General features: G+C 44.5%; 2 protein-coding genes across 16 annotated transcripts in view; one reads left to right on the forward strand and one right to left on the reverse strand.

The window, feature by feature from the left end:
• The first annotated feature begins 6,985 nt into the window (after positions 1–6,985).
• LOC105028998 (rhodopsin) lies at positions 6,986–8,583 on the forward strand. Its single transcript, XM_010902101.4, has one exon. It carries the CDS (start codon positions 7,076–7,078, stop codon positions 8,138–8,140), a length of 1,065 nt encoding a protein of 354 aa, XP_010900403.2. The 5' UTR covers positions 6,986–7,075; the 3' UTR covers positions 8,141–8,583.
• Positions 8,584–11,116: 2,533 nt separating this feature from the next.
• Positions 11,117–19,394, reverse strand: part of LOC105028999 (membrane-associated guanylate kinase, WW and PDZ domain-containing protein 1) — a 122,295-nt gene continuing 114,017 nt past the window's right edge. For 10 of the 15 annotated variants that reach the window (XM_013132408.3, XM_034295885.1, XM_020051757.2 and 7 more), the window contains 6 exons: positions 18,727–18,930; positions 17,121–17,208; positions 16,929–16,992; positions 16,347–16,490; positions 16,073–16,211; positions 11,117–14,324 (listed from right to left, as the gene is read on the reverse strand). In XM_013132408.3, coding sequence (XP_012987862.2) covers positions 13,222–14,324; positions 16,073–16,211; positions 16,347–16,490; positions 16,929–16,992; positions 17,121–17,208; positions 18,727–18,930 — 1,742 coding nt within the window. In that variant the 3' untranslated portion in view covers positions 11,117–13,221. Of the gene's footprint in view, positions 14,325–15,079; positions 15,172–16,072; positions 16,212–16,346; positions 16,491–16,928; positions 16,993–17,120; positions 17,209–18,726; positions 18,931–19,394 lie in introns of all 15 variants that reach the window. The other 5 variants (XM_013132410.3, XM_020051759.2, XM_034295886.1 and 2 more) reach the window with 3 other exon arrangements.

The raw sequence follows: 19,394 nt of genomic DNA on the forward strand, positions 1-19,394 counted from the left end.
ACCCTGTGTGAGTTTGGTGGGGAGCTCCTCTTGTTTGTTAAATAAAGCTGTGTGTTCACCTTATTTACCTGTGAGTGAGCCTTCATTTCAGACAGCCGCTGTAGGCCATTAATGGTGATGGCAGCAGAGCCGTGTTGCTCCCTAACCCGGCTTTTCTGCCCAAGGTGATCAAGGCGTCTTTTCGTTCCATTAGGATGGTGTTGTGGGCGTTCTCTCCCCATTTGGGTGCGAGGGAGGAGAGGTTGCATCGTTTGTGTCCGGTCCGTGCTTTGACACAGTATGTGCAGCGCACAGCCGCGGTGCGGACCGCGCCCCAGCTCTTTATGTGTCACGGTGGCCCCAAGGTGGGCCAGCTGTTGTCGAAACAGCGTCTGTCTCACTGGATGTGTGAGACGATTGATCTTGCCAACAAGTCACGTGGTGTTCCTATGCCTAGTGGGTTCGGGGCCCACTAGGCATACTTTTTAGGGGCTGTTTAACCGCAACGGAGGGTAGTTGTGCTGCCGCGTCTTGGGGGACCCCGTCGCCGTTTGTTCGATTTTACTTGCGTGACATGGCCACAGGCATGTTGGCTTACTCTGTGCTCAGTGTAGCTGAGTCTGGGGTGTGAGTTGGGTCCGTTGAGCTGCTGGGTCGGCGCCGTTGACGTGGGCCCGTCCGCTGCTCCGGGGTACCTGTGCGCTTTTTTGTGTGACGCTCGCATTTTGTGTGCTGGAGCGTCTCCTTGTGCGCAGAGTTGAGGCTGATTGAGGAGGTACCGGATGGGTTGGGGCTGTGTGTACATTCGTTTGGGGGCTATGTTCAGCGCGCAACTGTATGTGGTTAGTGTGTGCAGGATGGAAGTGGTTCAGTGTTGTGGTTTTCAAGCCTGGGCCGTCCTGTTTGGCACTTATCTCTTAGGTGAAGTGGGTGTCAGGCAGGGAGTACATCTTGGGCTCCTATACCAATAGGAGCGAAGCCCCTATGGGCAAAGCTTCACGATATAGAACGATGGTAACTTTAGTAACTCCAGTTCTATGAGTGGAGCGTCACCCATAGGGTTCATACCCTGACCGGTCACTGACTGCTTTTCTCGTGAAGAAAGGTATGTCGGGAGGCAGACTGGGGTGTGAGCACCTCTTTTATAGCCATGGGGCAGATGGCCTAGAGAGGTGCTATTTGCATAGTTGCCCTATGGGCAACGCTCCACTCATAGAACTGGGGTTACGAAAGTAACCATCGAACCACACCAGGTGTGGCCACACAGAGAACATAAATTAGGTCCCCAATTGGAGGCAACGATCTACACCTGCCTCCAATTGGGAAGACCAAAAGGATCAGAGGTGGCTAAAGGCATCACCTTCTGTCCTGTCCTGACTATGACCCTAGTCCAGTGCAGAGATGGCTAGGAGCATAGCCAGGATGTGACATAAATAACACTGTCTCACTGTAAAAAGGCTTTTATACAGACATTTCAGCCCTCCCCAATCTAAATTAAAACAAAAATGTGACTTTTGTTTATTTCGGTGTGGTGATGGAAATATGGTGATTAGGGCTTAACAACTAGGATCAAAATACAGAGATTTAGCCCTTAAACCCATACTTTTTCCCCCAGTATAAAAATATTAGGAAACAAATTAGCAAATTATCAAGAATGTATACTCAGTGTGACTTGAAATTTAATTATTGAACATATTAAATGTCAAAATGTCTTCCCAATCACCTTCGCTGCACCTCTGCCTGCATGATCATACCATGTATTGCAAAACTATTGTTGGTGTGACAGACACTAACCTCCTTGGCCTCACTCTCCCTAGCTGCTGAGCTTTGCTCCAGTTCAATCGTCTATGCCCGGAGCTTAGTATGCCTTCAGGACCTCATTGCCCACACTCATCTGCCTTGTGTAGGTTTAGTAGTGAAACGCCCCTGACACAGACTGAATTAAATTAGAACAGAAAACTGTTTACAAAGCCAGCCCAGCAGTTACCCAGATTAGACTGCTAAATTTTCAGTGAAAAACTTTGTATTTTAGGTTTATGGCAAATAGACCAACCACAGACTACATGGCCTAGCATCTTAATGTCAAACATTTAAATGTATGGCATAACAATACATTAGTGCCTACAGATCTGGGACCAGGCTACAACCCATTCAATTTGTCTCCTGAATAATCCTACCTAGATGATCTGCCCATACATTGGGTAGTGTAGTGCATTATTGATAATGGAATTAATTCCATGTTGCTATGGTCAGCTATTCTTCTGGATAGAGAATCCTGAAGAACTCAATGCCATATTTGTCAATATCATTTAAAGTTTTGCACAAATCTAATATTGGAAAAAGTGCTATGAAGAATACTGCCAAAATGTTTGTATTCACAGCATTCAACTATCTGAGCCATGATTCATTAATGCACAGCATACAATCCACACATGTAAACTGTGATTTGTATATACACAGCTTTAAACTCAGGAATGCATAGTTTGACAAATGTAAGTCACTATCCACAAACAATCACTACCTGACTCATATTTCTGAAATAGCATTTGTATGAATGCAACCAGATTTGTTGCATTACACTTAAATGTTTCATTGTACATTTTCTGCCCTCTTCGCGGAATCCATGAAGACCACGGCCATCCAGTATTGGTTTTCTGCCTTGTCCTTTGATTTCTCTGGATTCTCTGAATCTTTTAATGATGTTATGTACCACAGATTCTTAAATTGTTGCACTTTGTCTGCGCACGCTTTCAAAGATTGATGAATCCCTCCCCATGTTCTGAAAGACTCATCCTCTCTGGGATGTTCTTTTTACACCCAATGTTTCTGACCTGTTGCCATTTCACCTAATTAGTTGTGAGATGTTCCACCAGGGTTTTTTTCCTTTGATTGAGGGCTGGATTCAAACTCACATCGAAAATCAGAGTAAACATTTGAAATCACAGGCTGTTACAAATTGCATGGATTTTTTCATGGCAACTCATAATGTGACTCAGTAGTGTGTCTGGCCCCCATGTGCCTGTATGCACTCCCGACAACGTCTGGCCATGGTCCTGATGAGACGGTGGATGGTGTCCTGGGGGATCTCCTCCCAGACCTGGATCAGGGCATCAGTAAGCTCCTGAATAGTCTGTGGCGCTACTTGGCGGCGTCATATCCACCGAAACATAATGTCCCAGAGGTTCTCAATTGGATTCAGGTCTGGAGAACGTGAGCGCCAGTCAATGGCATCAATACCTTCGTCTTTTAGGAGCAGCCTACACACTCTGGCCATATGAGGCCGGGCATTGTCCAGCACCAGGAAGGGTCTGTGCGACCCTCCAAGGAAATTCCTCCCGAGACTATCACTGGCCCACCGCCAAACCGGTCATGCTGGATGATGTTGCAGGCATGAAACAAACATTTTGGCAGTATTCTATCTACATATACGTAGTGCCCCCTATGCTTTCTATTCATGCTGGCCAGACTGTAATCTAGTCATGTTGGTTACTCGCCACTGGAGGGCATACTTTAACTACACAAGACATTCAATTCTTGGTGCTTTTTTTTAGACTAGAGAATTATCAAAAGTAACCACGCATACCTGTTGTGTTTGATGAATATCAATCTCAGTATTTAGCCGGATTCATTTAATCATAACGGTGTCCAAACAATTATGTATGTTGGCATCATTAGCATACCTCAGTGTCGGTAATGTTTCTCTGACCTATGTATGGATATCTCGTCCCCTCCCCCAAACACAAGCTTAAGTGTGGCTAGGGCTCAAGAATGAAGACAGCGGTTTGGAGACCTGTGACTTCAGGCTGAGCCATGGAAGACTGCTACGGCTTATGAAGTGCTTGTTAAGGCTGCAGGGTTCACAGAGGAGCCGGAGTAGCTGAACCTCATTTCCCAGTAGGAGTCCTAGAATCCTGTGGTAGAGTGCTCCACGGCACAGCAGTGCCAAAGTGTTTGGAGCTGTTGGTGAACACGCTTCCCGGTGCAACGTCTGATGAGGTCCTTTGCCATTCTTGAGCGTTTGATTAAATTGCTCTTCTCCACTTTGTCCCTGGGTGTGATTGACTGCTTAGATGGGTAGGGCTATATCCCTTTCAGGTAGAAAGCTTGTAAGACATGACCTTGTTTAAATCTTCTGTAGGCCCAAACCACCCGTGTTATTATCCACAGTATGTTTTCCATTTTGTTTTTACGTCATGGCATCATTAACTGGAACTAAATGAATAATACATTATATACAGGGCACATGCAAGAGGAATAAGGAAATTAATATATACAAGTTTCTTAACACTTGGGGTTTTCTTAAGTGACAGGATGAAAGAGTATTACTGTATTTATCCAATTCAGACCACTATCTTTAGCTTCCCTGCCACAGTAGCTGATTCCCAACAAATCTCAGATCCCTTTGGATGAATTCTTCAAACATTTTAGAGCTATTTGAGGAGTAAAAAGAGCAGTAAACATGTCATCGTCTACAGTGTTGTGTCTTATGGTAACCAGAGACTCAGAGACTATAACATCATTACTGGCCTCTTAAAGGAACATGTCAGTAAGCTCTAAATCCCTTTAATACGATGCCCAATAGAAAGTGCTGAGCTGCACTCTTAAGCCATTAAGATGGTCCGGTCTTTCTATTCTTCTGAAGTACAAGTACTGTAGTTTCCCTTTACTTGACCTAGTTTGGCTTGAATTGATAATAAAACAATATACCTAATGTGACAAAGCAAATAAAGCGGAACATAATTGTTGAGAGAAGGTCTTTATCATAGTTTGAGGGTAAATGTGACATTCTGCGTGTAGCATCCATTGAAATAGCATTTATTTCTGTTTTTAAGATGACATTTAGACATTTTATTTTTTAATTGACATATCTGTATGAGGAAGGAATATGAAGTTTGTGAAAAAATATCTTGATATACACTGCTCAAATAAAATGAAGGGAACACTTAAGTCACACATCGCGTCTCGATGAAGGAAGTGTATTAAAGATCTAAATCTTTACTGTACATGGTGTAGTTTGTTTTGAACAAAGTAACGTAACAACAGTCGTTGGAAACCAAAATCACCAACTGATTGAGGGCTGGATTCAAACTCACACCGAAAATCTAAGTAAATAAAGTTCCAACTTGCGTAAATTTCGACACGACAACTCGTATTGTGTCTCGGTAGTATGTATGGGACCCACGTACCTGTATGCACTCCTGGACAGTCTGTGGGCTCCTGGACAGTCTGTGGCGCTACTGGGTGGTGTCGGATGCACCAATACATAACACCCCAGAGATTCTCAATTGGATTGGAAAGTGAGGGCCCACCAGAGAAGTGTCTGATGATGGGTCTGAAGATTTCATCTCAGTACGTAACAGCCGTCAGGGTATCGTTGGCTAGCACGTGGAGGTCTGTGCAACCCTCCAAGGACATGCCTCCCCAGACCATCACTGACACACCGCCAAACCAGTCATGCTGGATGATGTTGCAGGCAGCACAACGTTCACCACGGCGTCTCCAGACTCTTTCACGTCTGTCATGTACTCAGTGTGAACCTGCTCTCATCTGTGAAGAGAACAGGGCGCCAATGGCAGACCTGCCAATTCTGGTGTTCTCTGGCGAATGCCAGTCGAGCTGCACAGTGCTGGGCTGTGAGCACAGGTCCCACTAGAGGACGTTGGGCCCTCATGCTACCCTCATGGTGTCTGTTTCTGACAGTATCGTCAGAAACATGCACACCAGTAGCCCACTGGAGGTCATTTTGTAGGGCTCTGGCAGTGCTCCTACTGTTCCTCCTCACACAAAGGAACAGATACCGGTCCTGCTGCTGTGTTGATGCCCTTCGACGCCCTGTCCAACTCTCCTCGTGTAACGGCCCGTCTCCTGGTATCTCCTCCATGTTCCTTAGACTGTACTGGGAGACACAGCAAACCTTCTTGCGAAGGCACATAGGCATGTGCCATCCTGGAGGAGCTGGACTGCCTGTGCAACCTGAATGGGCTGCAGGTACCGCCTCATCCTACCAGTAGCAAAACGCAAAACTAGAGAAAAATCTGTCAGGAAGGAAAGAGAGCAATTGTCTGTGGCCACCACCTGCAAAACCATTCCCTTTTTGGAGATTGTCTTGCTGTTGCCTCTCCAGTGCACCTGCTGTCACTTTTATTTGCACCAAAACAGGTGACATTGATTCACAATCGCTTGTTTCCTAACTGGACAGTTTGATATCCCTGAAGTTTAATTTACTTGGTGTTATACTGTGATGATTATGTGTTCCCTTAATTTTTTTGAGCAGTGTATAATAAGCAAATTGTGTACCATCAAACCCACACAGAATTGTATGCACATACAGTACATATATATATAATTACACACACACACACACACAAGCAAACGCAAGGTTCTGCAAAATGGAAATATTCCCCATGTGGAGGATGTGTTCTCAGTCATCTTATCTGGTCAAATAAAAGGTAACACACATTTTATAATTCTTTCTTTAAAACCAGATGTTAAGACAAAATACATTTTAGCACCATGACTGAATAGGCATTGAATAAGTACATGGAAAATGCAAGCCTTTTGTGTTAAGAAATAGAGGAAGAGTAAATTACTGTGATCATCAATGAAAAACTATTTTAATCACAACACGGTATGTCCTTTTCTTCCGTGCCTTTGATTTACAACCATTTCTTTTTTGCCACAGACAAACCGTCAGTTTTCCCAAGTCATCCATGTTTTTTTTTTTCCTTCTATGCTTATCTCTAAGAATACATCTGGAGAAGACACACTGTGTCCAATGTCTAATGTGAATGAGGACTATAGGTGTTAGAATCACAGCCAACTTCAGATTATGCTGTCATCAGATATGCTTCTGATAGGTATGAGCAGGTGTAACCTTAATAACCTGATGACTGGCCAGTTATGTCTGCAGTCATAGCTGGATTAGATATTAACAGTGGCCTAAATCACATTGTGCTGACAGATTAATGCCTTAAGATTAGCCTATAAAAGCAAGACATGGACCTGCTGGTGAATTTGTAGAAAGGATCCCTTTCCCTGAACAGCCGAACCAAACAACACCATCTGAAGGGCTGACCGCCGCTGCAAAACCACAACCATGAACGGAACAGAGGGGCCATTTTTCTATGTCCCTATGTCCAATGCCACCGGCATTGTGAGGAGCCCTTATGAATACCCGCAGTACTACCTTGTCAACCCGGCGGCGTACGCGGTCATGGGCTCCTACATGTTCTTTCTCATCATCACCTGCTTCCCCATCAATTTCCTCACACTCTACGTCACCATCGAGCACAAAAAGCTGAGAACCGCCCTGAACTACATCCTGCTCAACCTGGCTGTGGCCGATCTCTTCATGGTAATCGGTGGCTTCACCACAACTGTTTACACTTCAATGAATGGATATTTCGTCTTCGGAAGAGTGGGCTGCAACCTCGAGGGCTACTTTGCGACTCTCGGGGGTGAGTTGGGCCTTTGGTCCCTGGTTGTCCTGGCTATTGAGAGGTGGTTGGTCGTCTGCAAGCCTATCAGCAACTTCCGCTTCACCGAGACACATGCCATCATGGGTGTGGCCTTCACCTGGGTCATGGCAAATTCTTGTGCCGCGCCCCCTCTGCTCGGCTGGTCCCGCTACATCCCTGAGGGCATGCAGTGCTCATGCGGAATCGACTACTACACCCGCGCAGAAGGGTTCAACAATGAGTCCTTTGTCATCTACATGTTTATCGTCCACTTCAGCATTCCCTTCATTGTCATCTTCTTCTGCTACGGCAACCTGCTCTGCGCGGTCAAAGCTGCCGCCGCCGCCCAACAGGAGTCCGAGACCACCCAGAGGGCTGAGAGGGAAGTGACCCGCATGGTTGTCGCTATGGTTGTGTCTTACCTAGTTTGTTGGCTGCCCTACGCTGGCACTGCCTGGTTTATATTCTGCAACCAGGGGTCAGAGTTTGGCCCCGTCTTCATGACCATCCCGGCATTCTTTGCCAAGAGCTCTGCCCTGTACAACCCTCTGATCTACATTCTGATGAACAAGCAGTTCCGCCACTGCATGATCACCACTCTGTGCTGCGGGAAGAATCCCTTCGAGGAGGAGGAAGGAGCCTCCACCACCGCCTCAAAGACCGAGGCGTCCTCTGTGTCCTCCAGCTCCGTGGCCCCCGCATAAACAGGATGCCACCGAAGGCCCTGCGTTCCAGCGTCCACGAAGAAGACTTCTGCTCCCGGAAATGACAAAGGCTCACGTCTACAGAAATAACTTTTTGAAAATAATTTTTACAAACCAGTTGTTTCAACCTAAAGACAGTTGTAGATGGGCAGCCCACTACAAAGTTGTTTCTGTATATGTACAGAGAGTCTAACGTAACGATTTGCAATTGAGGGAAGAATCACTCTGGGAACTAACCGATTTTAATCTATTCTGATTCAGTTTTGTCAATGTTCCCTCCCAGTTCCACCCCTGTTGATGTGCAAGATGTTTTGTCTTTCTTAAGACTGGAAAGAAAAATATCTTAAATCTTTTACGGTTGGATTCTATATGTTACTGGCTTATTTGTGAATGTAGAGGCATGTAATCAAAGCAATGTAATAAATCGCACTTTGCAAAGACAACTGCTACTAATGTTTTACTTATTATGAAAGTGAAAAGGTTGGTATACAGGAAAATGTTTGAATCCTTTGTGAATCAATCTGAAACACCTGTTCAGAATTAGTGCATTATACAGTAATTAATGGATGTTTATTTAGGGGATGGTACATTTTTGTAAAGTGAAAATTAGACCTCAAACGCACATCTAAAATTCAGTCATTTACATGTCCTGTGTTAGAGTGATCATTTGATATATATTTAGAGTCTTTTGATACTAACAGACATTTTACAACCAGTACAAAGAACTCTTGAATGCAATATATAAGAGAAATGTAAGCAACTTGTGTGTATACAGTCAAATGCTATCATAGCTTCGAAACCTGCTAAGAAGGGGAGAATAATCTCAAGGCAATCTCTGGTACTTAAACTGTAATGCTACTTATTATGGATAATGGCTTTAATAAGCATTTCAGTGTATGACTCAGGGGGTACAGTACCTTTAGATACTGACATGGCTATAGCTACTGAGCTGCTATGATAACACACTGGGTGGCTAAGGCCAAAAACCTAATGATATCAAGAACAATTTGCCTCATCAACATACATTTGTGTTCCACATTCAAATGTTACACACACTTTGAATGAAAACAGAACATAACAAGGGGTGTGTATTGTGTTCTGCTCTAGTTTTACCTAAACAGTATTATCCGTGTTGAAGTATGAATAATCCTCCACGCCTTTTCCCGTCAATGTGAATAGTGCGCTGTAAGGCAAGGTCGTCTGTGCTACATGATGGAAATGACAGAGTGCCATGAGATTCCTTCTGTTTAGTGCTTGGTTTTGCTAAATATTTGTCAGGTTGGAGCAAAACAAACACCTCAAACTTTCTCATAATGACCTTCATAGCGTAACCATAGCAACCATCATACCACAGACCTCTGGATGAATACAGATGTACCAAGCGATCTCCTCCAATCCAGCTCCAGAGGGGTTAAGGGAAACAATAACTAATCAATCAATGGCGACAGACCAGATTAGGGCTCTGTTGAAAACCGGTAGGCTGCGTGATTTCCAATTCATACTGTATAGAATTATCCAATTACAACCATTTAGTAATTCTGACTGATTGCACTGACCAAGATTAGACAGAAATGTAGAAACATATGTAGTAGATGGCATTGGCATTTTGCTGACTCAATGAGATTTTACCTTTTCTCTAAGAAGCAAGTATTTCTGCCTTGGGTGTCCGTCATCTTGGCTTCAGTGAAAACAACATGCACATACTCATTTTTTGTGTTTCCATGACAACTGCCCATCAAGGTCAACTTGCTAGCACCCATCTCCTGGGATTTTGAAAATGATGTCATAGTCACATGGGGGGCCTCAAACATCATACCTGGAGGGGCATTGGAGAAGGAATGCTTGATGAGTAAGAAAAAGACACCACTTTAATTCTCATCCAACCCACTCTTTTCATCTAGATGGAAGAAAAAACACATTCATTATTCAGAAGAGTGAGTCAGATGCTGTGAAGGCTTGGTGCTGTGTGTGCTCCCAGATATCCTGAAGCTTTTTGAGCTCAGGTATGGATCACTTGTTCAGCATGTTTATTTAAAATTAATTTCCATGCTAAGTAAAAACCCCAATATAGTCTGAGGGAAAGCTCTAGACACCCAATTTATTTTCCATAATAGTCAGCCACCTATTTTGACCAGAGACAAGTAGTGCTGTAATGGTAGACAGACTCCTAAATAGCAGACTGTTATGCAATCATCACAGCTGCAGCCTCTGCTTTTGTGTGGCGATCCAAAATAAACTTCCACATTGAGTGGTGAAACGTTTCTTATTATAATTTGTGTAGAATGTTAGAATATGTTTAGGACATTGCTTTTATACAGAAGGAAGACTTCTCAAGTTCTAATAAAACTGTTGCTCATCATTTGAAATGAGGTAAAAGAAAATAATGAAAAAGCTTATGTTAAACAATCGCCAAGATTGTTAATCACCAAGATGTTAACATTGTAGCTGAAGCTACTTCACCATTAACTTGTTCAAATTAATCTACTTGGGTAACAGATATTGGTGTGAATACGTGCACTGCTAGCTCTGCTCTACCGATACCTTAATGATTGTCAGACAAATCTGATGTCCGGTAGACACTGAATTTTAAATCCTTTAGGCATCTTTAATTGTGTCCTTGCTTTGTGTGTAGCCTGATCTGTCCCACTATTGTTTGTGTACACATGCTCTGGTGAAGATTCAGTGACCGAAAGCTCTGCAACAATTACATGTTGGAATCTGGCTGGAAGAGTGCAGAGATTTTCCTATTTCTTCACACACACTGATAAAGGAAGGTTGGATCATTTTACTTTATACTGTTACCATAGCTAAATGTTTACTTATTTTGAGGTGTATTGATGCTTGAATAATAACTTCATCTGAGAATGCTGCACTTGTACCTGTGGCTTCTGCACTCACAAAGAGAATCAACAATGTCAATCATGTCATAAGGAATCTCCTGAGAATATAACTGCGAGCCACTGTAGAGAAAATTCCTTTTGTATTTGTATGGAAAACTTTATTTGATAATAAAAATAGCATTCACAGACTTCTTATTGATAGCTACATATACACTGTGATCCATCTCAGGGAAAGAAGCTTTACTGGATAAGTCCACATCTACTCGTACTTAGACTAATGTTATGTATAGCTTCATGGGTCAAATAAACCTATGAACAATGTAGTATTTATATATGCATAGTGTTTTATAAAAAAAGATTGGCCCATATACATGTACTGTTTTTATCAACACAGAGATAGCATTGTTGTCTGGAGCACATTGCAAGAAATAATGCATTAAAGAACACAGACTGCATACAAGTGCTTTATAATACAAAGGCAGGCTAACCATCAAGAGATATTCAAACCAACAAACAGCTTCCGATTGACCAAACACAGTCATCCGTTTTTGAATGTCTTTACATACCTGATTCAGAGTACATTAACATATTTCCCATGAATCATCAGGTCCATTTCAGAAATATAAACACAATATCACATTCCTCACTGCAGAGGTTTCTCATAAATTTCTCTTTTGTACAAGAAAAAGGCAACATTTTATTCGTCAACAGGTTCCTATTAGTTACATAGTCAAATTCTGTACAGGTGGTGGTCGGCAGGTTAACTACTTTAAAAATGTTTATTTTTTTATTCTTCGTCAATTCATTTTCTTTTACAGTACCACGGCAACAACAGTGAAAAAACAATGCATTTGATGTGGTTATTCCTGTATCTTTTTAGTTGTTTTGTGAAACATAAAACAGAGAATACACAGAAAAAACACACGGTTAAAGCAGCAGTCAGTCTCCAGTGGCATGACAGCATGGCTCAGCATGGCTCAGCATGGCAGATAGGCCCCGCTTCTGTACCGGAACTTTCCAGCGGTTACTGTTGCAACAACTTCCTCTAACTTAATTACATCATCACCACTCCCATATTGCCTGTATTGGACCAATTGTTTCCTATTGGAACAGGTGCAGTAGTCTAGCTGTCTTCACATCCATAACTGTATTTAACATAAATCATTCTAGGACTGCAGTTACTTAAAAAAATTATCTTGACTTGATCTGTGCCATAATTTCCATGTTGCTCCTAACAAGGGAGCAGGCTTTAAGCTACAGGCTATAGCATGGTAACATGTTGCTTCGATTTTCCTCAAGAATTCAGAACCTTTTTACATTTATCTCCAGAAGGTAGTCTACTCATATGCCTCTGACTGAGGAGATGTTTTGCCTCATTACCAAAGAAACTGAAAAACAGTAGATCAGAACAGCCTCAGATCGTGGTGGGTTTTAGACTTGTCTGCTTCGTGAGTGGCATATCAACAATACCTAGTGTTTTTCTCAGTAGGTGGTCAGATATGGGGGAATGGGGTTGTGAGCTGCTTAGATGGGAGCTGCTTTGTAAACTTTATTAAAGATGTATTAGCTGTAAAAATGTATTAGCTGTGGTATAAATTATTCTCCTTTTCAGGTTGGGGGGTCCTTAAAGCTTTTAGCAAGCTTTGTCATGGTATCTGCCAATTGAAAATAAATAGCAAGACAAATGCAAAAAAGGACAATTCAAATAAATTATTTTAATTCTAAAATGACCATTGTTTATAAAATGTAAGTTTGCCTTTGTTTTCTATGATATTCCCTTAGGTAGGTTCACTGCAGAGGTCCATGTCTGTACTACCAACGTCTTGTGCTATAGTTTGCTTTATAAAGCAATTTCTGGATGAAAAACAACATCTAAAAACATAAAAACAGGCCAATCATAAAGTACCAGTTACCACAGATACAAGCATGTTCAGAGGAAACACGTGGAGTCAGAGATGCCTGTAAAAAAAGCAAAATGACCATTTGTGATATGATAGGCACATTACACATACCTTCACTACAGTATAAACAACCTCATTTATGCTGAAAATAATGACAACAGAAACAAAACATACAGTACTATGAACTAAAACAAAGACTGTACTCTGTATCCGGGATCACACATAGTCAAATAAACCAGGCGATCGGGTAAATCACACAGGTTCATTTTAGCAGTCCAGTGTATGTACTGCGGTCTCCGCATGTCAAGGTCTGAGAGGCAAGGGGCCGAGCACCGTTCCCTCAGATGCTGAGGTCCTTGGGGCTCTCTTTGTAAAGCCTTCTTTTGGGCTCGGGGAACTGGTATGGGGCGCGGGCTACCACGTTGTTTTGCTGTTGTCCTTCGTTGCTGCGGTGCGGCACAGCGCTCTTGTAGCCGGCGTTGTTTTGAGCGGTGGCGTTGTTCTTTAGCGTGCTGCTGTAGTACTCCTTCAGTCTCGGGGCGGGTGGCGCTGTGTAGTTCAGCTCCTCCCTGCTGTAGCTGCTGTCCGGAGATGAGTCCCTATCTGACCTGTAGCGCCTCTCTGGCGTTCCGTTCATCCCGAATCTCTCCTCCCTCCTCTCAGCCGATAAGTCACTCAGGAGGGCGCCGTTCTTCAAGCTGCCTCTGTCGGGCGTGCGGCCCCTCGAGAGCGACAAGGAGGCCCCGTTGTTGGGGCGCTCAGGGGTGGTGATCCCCACGTAGGCTCGCCCCGGTGTCCTGGCTTCCGCCAGGAGTCTGTGGTCATAGGGAGGTCGTTCGGGAGTAGCCAAATGGCAGAGGAACCCACCGTCGTCGCACTCCCTCTCGGGTGTGCGGTCGCGGTGTGCCCGCTCCCCCCGGCGGTCCACGGACTTGGCCCGGCGTCGGTCAGGGGAGGCGTTGTGTTTAGCAACGGGAGAGCGGTCAAGGGATCGACGGCGCGGTCGAACGTGCCCCCGATCCAGAGTGCCGCTACTGGCGAAGAGCTCCCGCTCCTTCGCCGCCTTCTTCCCAGAGCCTTCCTTCCTCAGAGTCTTTAAGAGTTTCGAGATGCCGCTCTCCGATTCCGACTTCTTGACTTTGCGGCCCCGGCTCTTTTTATCATTGCCTTTGGTGCTGTTGTCTGGGGATCGTTGTCCGGGGGTGATGTGACTGTGGTGGTTGTTCCAGGTGTGATGGCGGTGGGGGTTAAAGTGCCGGCCCTGGGGCTCCATTCTGTCCCTGTCTCTGTCTCGCGCAGCAACCTCATGGCTTGATGGTTTGTGAAGGTCTGGTGGATAAGTGGACTCCAATGAGGTGTGATATCGGCTGTTCGGCGGCAGGGTTCTCACTTCCGTAGAGTTTTGTGACCCGGGTGTGGGAGAGTGCCTGTCATGGCTGGCGTCTGGGGGAGAAAAAAGGAAAGGGATGAGAGACTGGACGAAGTTTAAAACACAATACTAATGTCTCCATGGTAGCTCGGACAGTTCCTTTAATCATACGTTTTGCTAGCCATTTCTATGTGGGTGTTTGAATCATACAGACATGTTTATGGAAACCATGCACTGCCATGCAGTTCCATAAATATTGGTCATAAAAACTTGAGGGCAATATTAAATATTCAAATTTGGACAAAAATGACTTACTTTGATCACTGAACCTAATAAAAAAAATTTGGACTGTAGCAATGGGTTGGCACATGTAGGAGGCAGCAACACAACAGACGCATAACATTGCAAGTGGAGGGCTGGGGTTATCAACGACACAACAAGCACCAATAACATTATTGAAAGCAAAATGACAACCAAGTTAAATATCATCACTGGGAATGGGAACCACACCAGAACAACATAGCCTCACTGTGAAAAAACCAAGAGAAAAAAAAGCATCCTGCCCATTACATTTCCCAATTAGGGTTGATATGGTTGCATTGGGTGTTGAGCAGTGACATGACTCCATCCAGAGGTGGGTGGAGGAGAAGCAGTGCATTCTGGGTAAATGGGTTCATATGGATCATGAAAGCACAATACAGGTTTAGGAGTCAGGCCACACAGCACCAAACAGAAACTCAGGGAGGAGATGGGGTATGTGGTTGAGGGATGGTCTGGGTGCAGGGGTGAAGGGTTAGGAGGTTGGGTTGGAACCGACTTGGCTACAAACCGTGGTCTGATTTTGGCCCATTAGGTAGAAACAGGGCTCTCCCATCTTGTCATTTCTCATAGTACCAACAGCGAGATGAGGAGCCATCATCGCTGGAGGTGGGGATGAAGAGCCCACAGAAAAGGGGAGAGGAAAGAAAAACAAAAACAAAATAGAGAAAACAGACAAAAGAGAGACAAACGTAGTTGGTTCAGTTTTTATGTTTTCCTAGATTGCTCAGAAAAGGACAACCCAGCAAACTGGTGGCTGAGGGGAATTCTTCACATAGTGACCTTTCATGGCAGAACGGAAAAATCTCCTATTAGAGTAATCCAGAACACACAGAACATGTCATTTGATTTATACAACAGGAGGGACTCAGTACGGCCAATCAATCACTGAAAAACTGTTAAAATGCTGCTGTTTTTATCTGAATATCAAATCATTTCCGTGGTAAGAATTCAGTGCATTACCACGATTGTTTTCAGTCCAAATGGTGAAAGGAAAGACTTTGAGACCAATTTGTCAAGTAATATGGTAGGACCGCACAAGAGTGGTCTATATGAATGGGGCAACTATCAGTGAGATGTTGGCAGATGGGGTTTGAAACTCTGAGTGTTGTATTGACCAATTCACTGGCCGGTCATCTCACCGGTCCTCTCTCACCACGTTTCCACACAAAAGGCGCATTATCTTAATTTCGGTCATTTTGACCGTGTAGTGTGGATCTATTGTCTAGCAAACATGGAAATCAAGTGTTCCACTGGCCTTAAACATTGTACAAGTCTGTCACGGCAAGAATATTCGGTTGAGCGAAGACTGCGTGACGATATCGTCAAATCTAAAGCACTTGATCAGGAAATAGAAGACATCAGGCCTCCACACTGTTAACGGACAGCAGCAACAGCTTGCAGGTGTCCATCCGGTGGGGTCCTTCAGTGTTGGTTACTAGCCGGAGTCAGCAGTTAGTCACAGCACGGAAGAAACATGGATCACAGCACATTTTTCACCCACCATATTCAGGCACTGATCCATCTCCCCTCTTGAGGACCAGATGTGCCTTCCGGCCACCGTTCTTGATCAGCTCGATGGCGCGTGCATGCTTCATGTTCTTTGTGCTCTCACCGTTGATCTCCAGGATCTCATCACCCACCTGTGTTCGTTCATACGGGGAGACAGTTTTAATGAGACAAGCGGGCATTTGATCATCTTCCTCATCGGCAGAAGTGTTCCGGTCCGATGGTGACAGACAGTCTACTTCTTGATGTTACTTCGTCGCGGAGCGTACCCTCATGTTGCCATTCCTGACAGCTGCCCCCTCCTCGGCCAGCCTCAACACGTAAAGGTCCATGTTGTACTCCCGCCCGCCTCTCAGGCTGAACCCAAACCCTTTGCTGTCCCGCTCCAGGTCCACAGAGTAGAACTCTGCATCCTGACAGAGAGACAGAAATAAAAATAAATATACAGAGAGGAAGTTCAAAACACCCGCAATTCAAACAGGAAGGGTTTCTTGAGGTGAGGACAAATGGAGTCACGTTCAGCAAAAGATGGAGGTACAATACCCTGTGCAGATGAATAATTAATGCTCCCTTCTCTTGTGAGATGGGTGCAGAGCTAAGTGCAAGGGCAAGGCAAGGGCTGGGTGCATGCAAGCTCACTGCACTCATCAAAACTTTGGCTGTGGTTCTTTTCCCCTGTCAGCATTCTGTTATCGACTGATGGCTAGATTCATCGATCAACTGTTTTGATGATTTGAAAGGCAACCTATCTCATGATGACGCTGCACTGTGTGCACACTCGTGAAAAGTCACTGACGTCTCCCTGCTTTGGTGATTCATTGAAAACAGATGGAAATTGTTTGTGTTCTTACATGTGAGGGCTGAGCTTGTGTCGGAGGGGGGGGCGGAGGAGCTTGTTTCGACTTTGAGTTGTTCCTGGGAAATAAATGACCGGGAATGAAATGACAACAGTTTCATAATATAGGAGTAATCTTTGATATTACTTAACTAATCATACATTATCTTCCAAAAACTGAATAATGAAGGTCATTATGGCCACTCACCGAGGCTCAGTGGCAGTTTGTGGTGTGTGTGTGGTGGTGATTGTGGCAATCTTCTCAGCGTTTGTCAACAGAGATGCGTTGGAAGACTCTGAAAACACAAGCAGATGATTATGGGTAGTGGTCATCATTATGGGACACCATTCTGATAGATGCTCTAAAAACCTCAGTTAAAGAAGCAACACATTCTCACCCATAACTGGTGGACGATGCATCTCTACAGGAGTTTTGCTCTTTGTAAAATATGTGGTTTACCCGGAAGGCTGCTCTGTTCAACCTAATACTTAATACCTACACTGTTGTCTTCAACCATTTTACTCACAACAGCTCCACTCTAAACAGGAACATCAAAACAAGTCACTCCCCTTTTAACATTCTGGTTTTTGTCATTCCAGAGGGAAAAGCACATACACATTAGAAAACAGAGCAATTGTCCCACCATTCGACGCAAATATAATTATGTTGCACCACGAGCAAGAGCACGACAGCCCACATTATTCATCACAGACGTTGGTTATATGGGAAATGGGGTTCTGCCTGAAGTTAGAATGCGGGCCTGACTCATTTATCGCTGTTTCTTTCCTGGCAGCCCTGCCTCCCTTCCCACATGGTCACAAAGGAGCACGACCTCAAAGACCCAACAAAACATTTCGCCAAACAAAATGACACATTCTTCTTTTAGAAAGGTTGTGGCTGTATAGCTTCTATGTTAACGTGTGTGGTTCGACGCTTAATCTGTTTTCGCATTCTATGCTCTTTTGTGTCGGAGTGTGTTTGAGGCTCTCCTCTGCCATCTTAATGAAGCAGCATTTTTCCTGTCGCTTTGAAGGGGCCATTTAGAGGTGGGACAGTAAAGCTAGCGCGCGCAGGCACCTTCTATTAGTCCGCTTTTTCTGAGCTCAGCCAACGACACACAACGCGTCTACTCAGTGGGAGGGAGCCAGTTACCTGTCAAAGACTGTTCCTGCCATAACCAGTGTTATGCATGCATTTTCCACTACCTCGTTCCACCTGGACTGAGAAGATTAAACCTGACAGAAAGAGGTGACAACATAGGAACCACATTTTACGCCGTCAGTAATCCCTTCGTCTCAAAATAAGGCATCTCTTACCAACTTGGTAGACCTCATTAAATCAAAGTGACTTTATCCCTGTCCGGCAGTCTCCGACTGTACTAGAATCAACACACCTCTAACGTTAAGTGACAAACAGACAAATTCATCTCTATGTTTTCAATGTCAGGGATATTCACAAGCTCTGGGTAGAAGCCAAGGATAGGTATGACAACAGCTTACATGGGTGGGAAACTCAACTAATTGACCTTCTGAGCTTCATTTTGTCGGTCTGGTGAGTTTGCATAACCACATGGAGGTGTCGCTAAAGCAGCCGGGATGCTATTAAAAGACGTGCGCAATGAGAGGCAACAAGGGCTTCATTTCCATGGTGCACACTTGGTTTCAATTGTGCAGGGTTCTATGCACTGAATGGGATTTGATATTAAGACCAGAGGAAAAGTACCCCCCCGATCAGTGATACACCCCCCCCCCCCCCCATTAATAAATAATCTCCTTACTGTATTATAAAACAGGCTGGAGCAGAGAACACTTACCGTCACCTGGAATGATCCTCAGAGAGACTGTGTTCCCGGCCTCCTTTATCAGGTTAACAATGTCTGAGTGGGACTTGTTGGTGATGGAGCAGGCGTTGACGGACAGGATTCGGTCACCCACCTTCAGCTTCCCACAGCGATCTGCGGGGCTCCCCTCTATGATGCGACCTATTTTGTGGGGCATGGCCACACATGCATTTCCAGCTTTCAACGTGTAGTGTGTGCGTTCGTGGTTCATGTGATTTGGTCATCGATCACGTCATTTGATTACGGTGATTAGAGTGGATGGGAGAGGAAGAGACAAGGAGAAAAAAAACGAGAGAAAACAAGGCAAAGGGTTAATCAACCAAACCACCACAGGCCATTCACCCAAAGAACCCAGTAACTGATGCGCTGGAAACATGATCCGGATCACAGGACGCACGTGAAAACAGCCTACAGCCCTATTGGCGGACAGACTTGTGTGGAATTCATGGGCCGGGGGACTTTTCACTGTCTTTGCTGTCCCCAAACCCTGACACGCTAATCAATGGGACGCATAGAACAGGGAACTAGTCAGGGCTTTTTGTGACCCTTGCACCTCAGGCTAACTACGGCCTTGACACGGCCTTACGACTGTGCTCCCCTCCCCCTCGGAGCCAGGGATTGATGGGGAGGACACGGCAAAG

The sequence above is a fragment of the Esox lucius genome, chromosome 12 (assembly GCF_011004845.1).
Source record: "Esox lucius isolate fEsoLuc1 chromosome 12, fEsoLuc1.pri, whole genome shotgun sequence".
Classification (NCBI taxonomy): domain Eukaryota; kingdom Metazoa; phylum Chordata; class Actinopteri; order Esociformes; family Esocidae; genus Esox; species Esox lucius.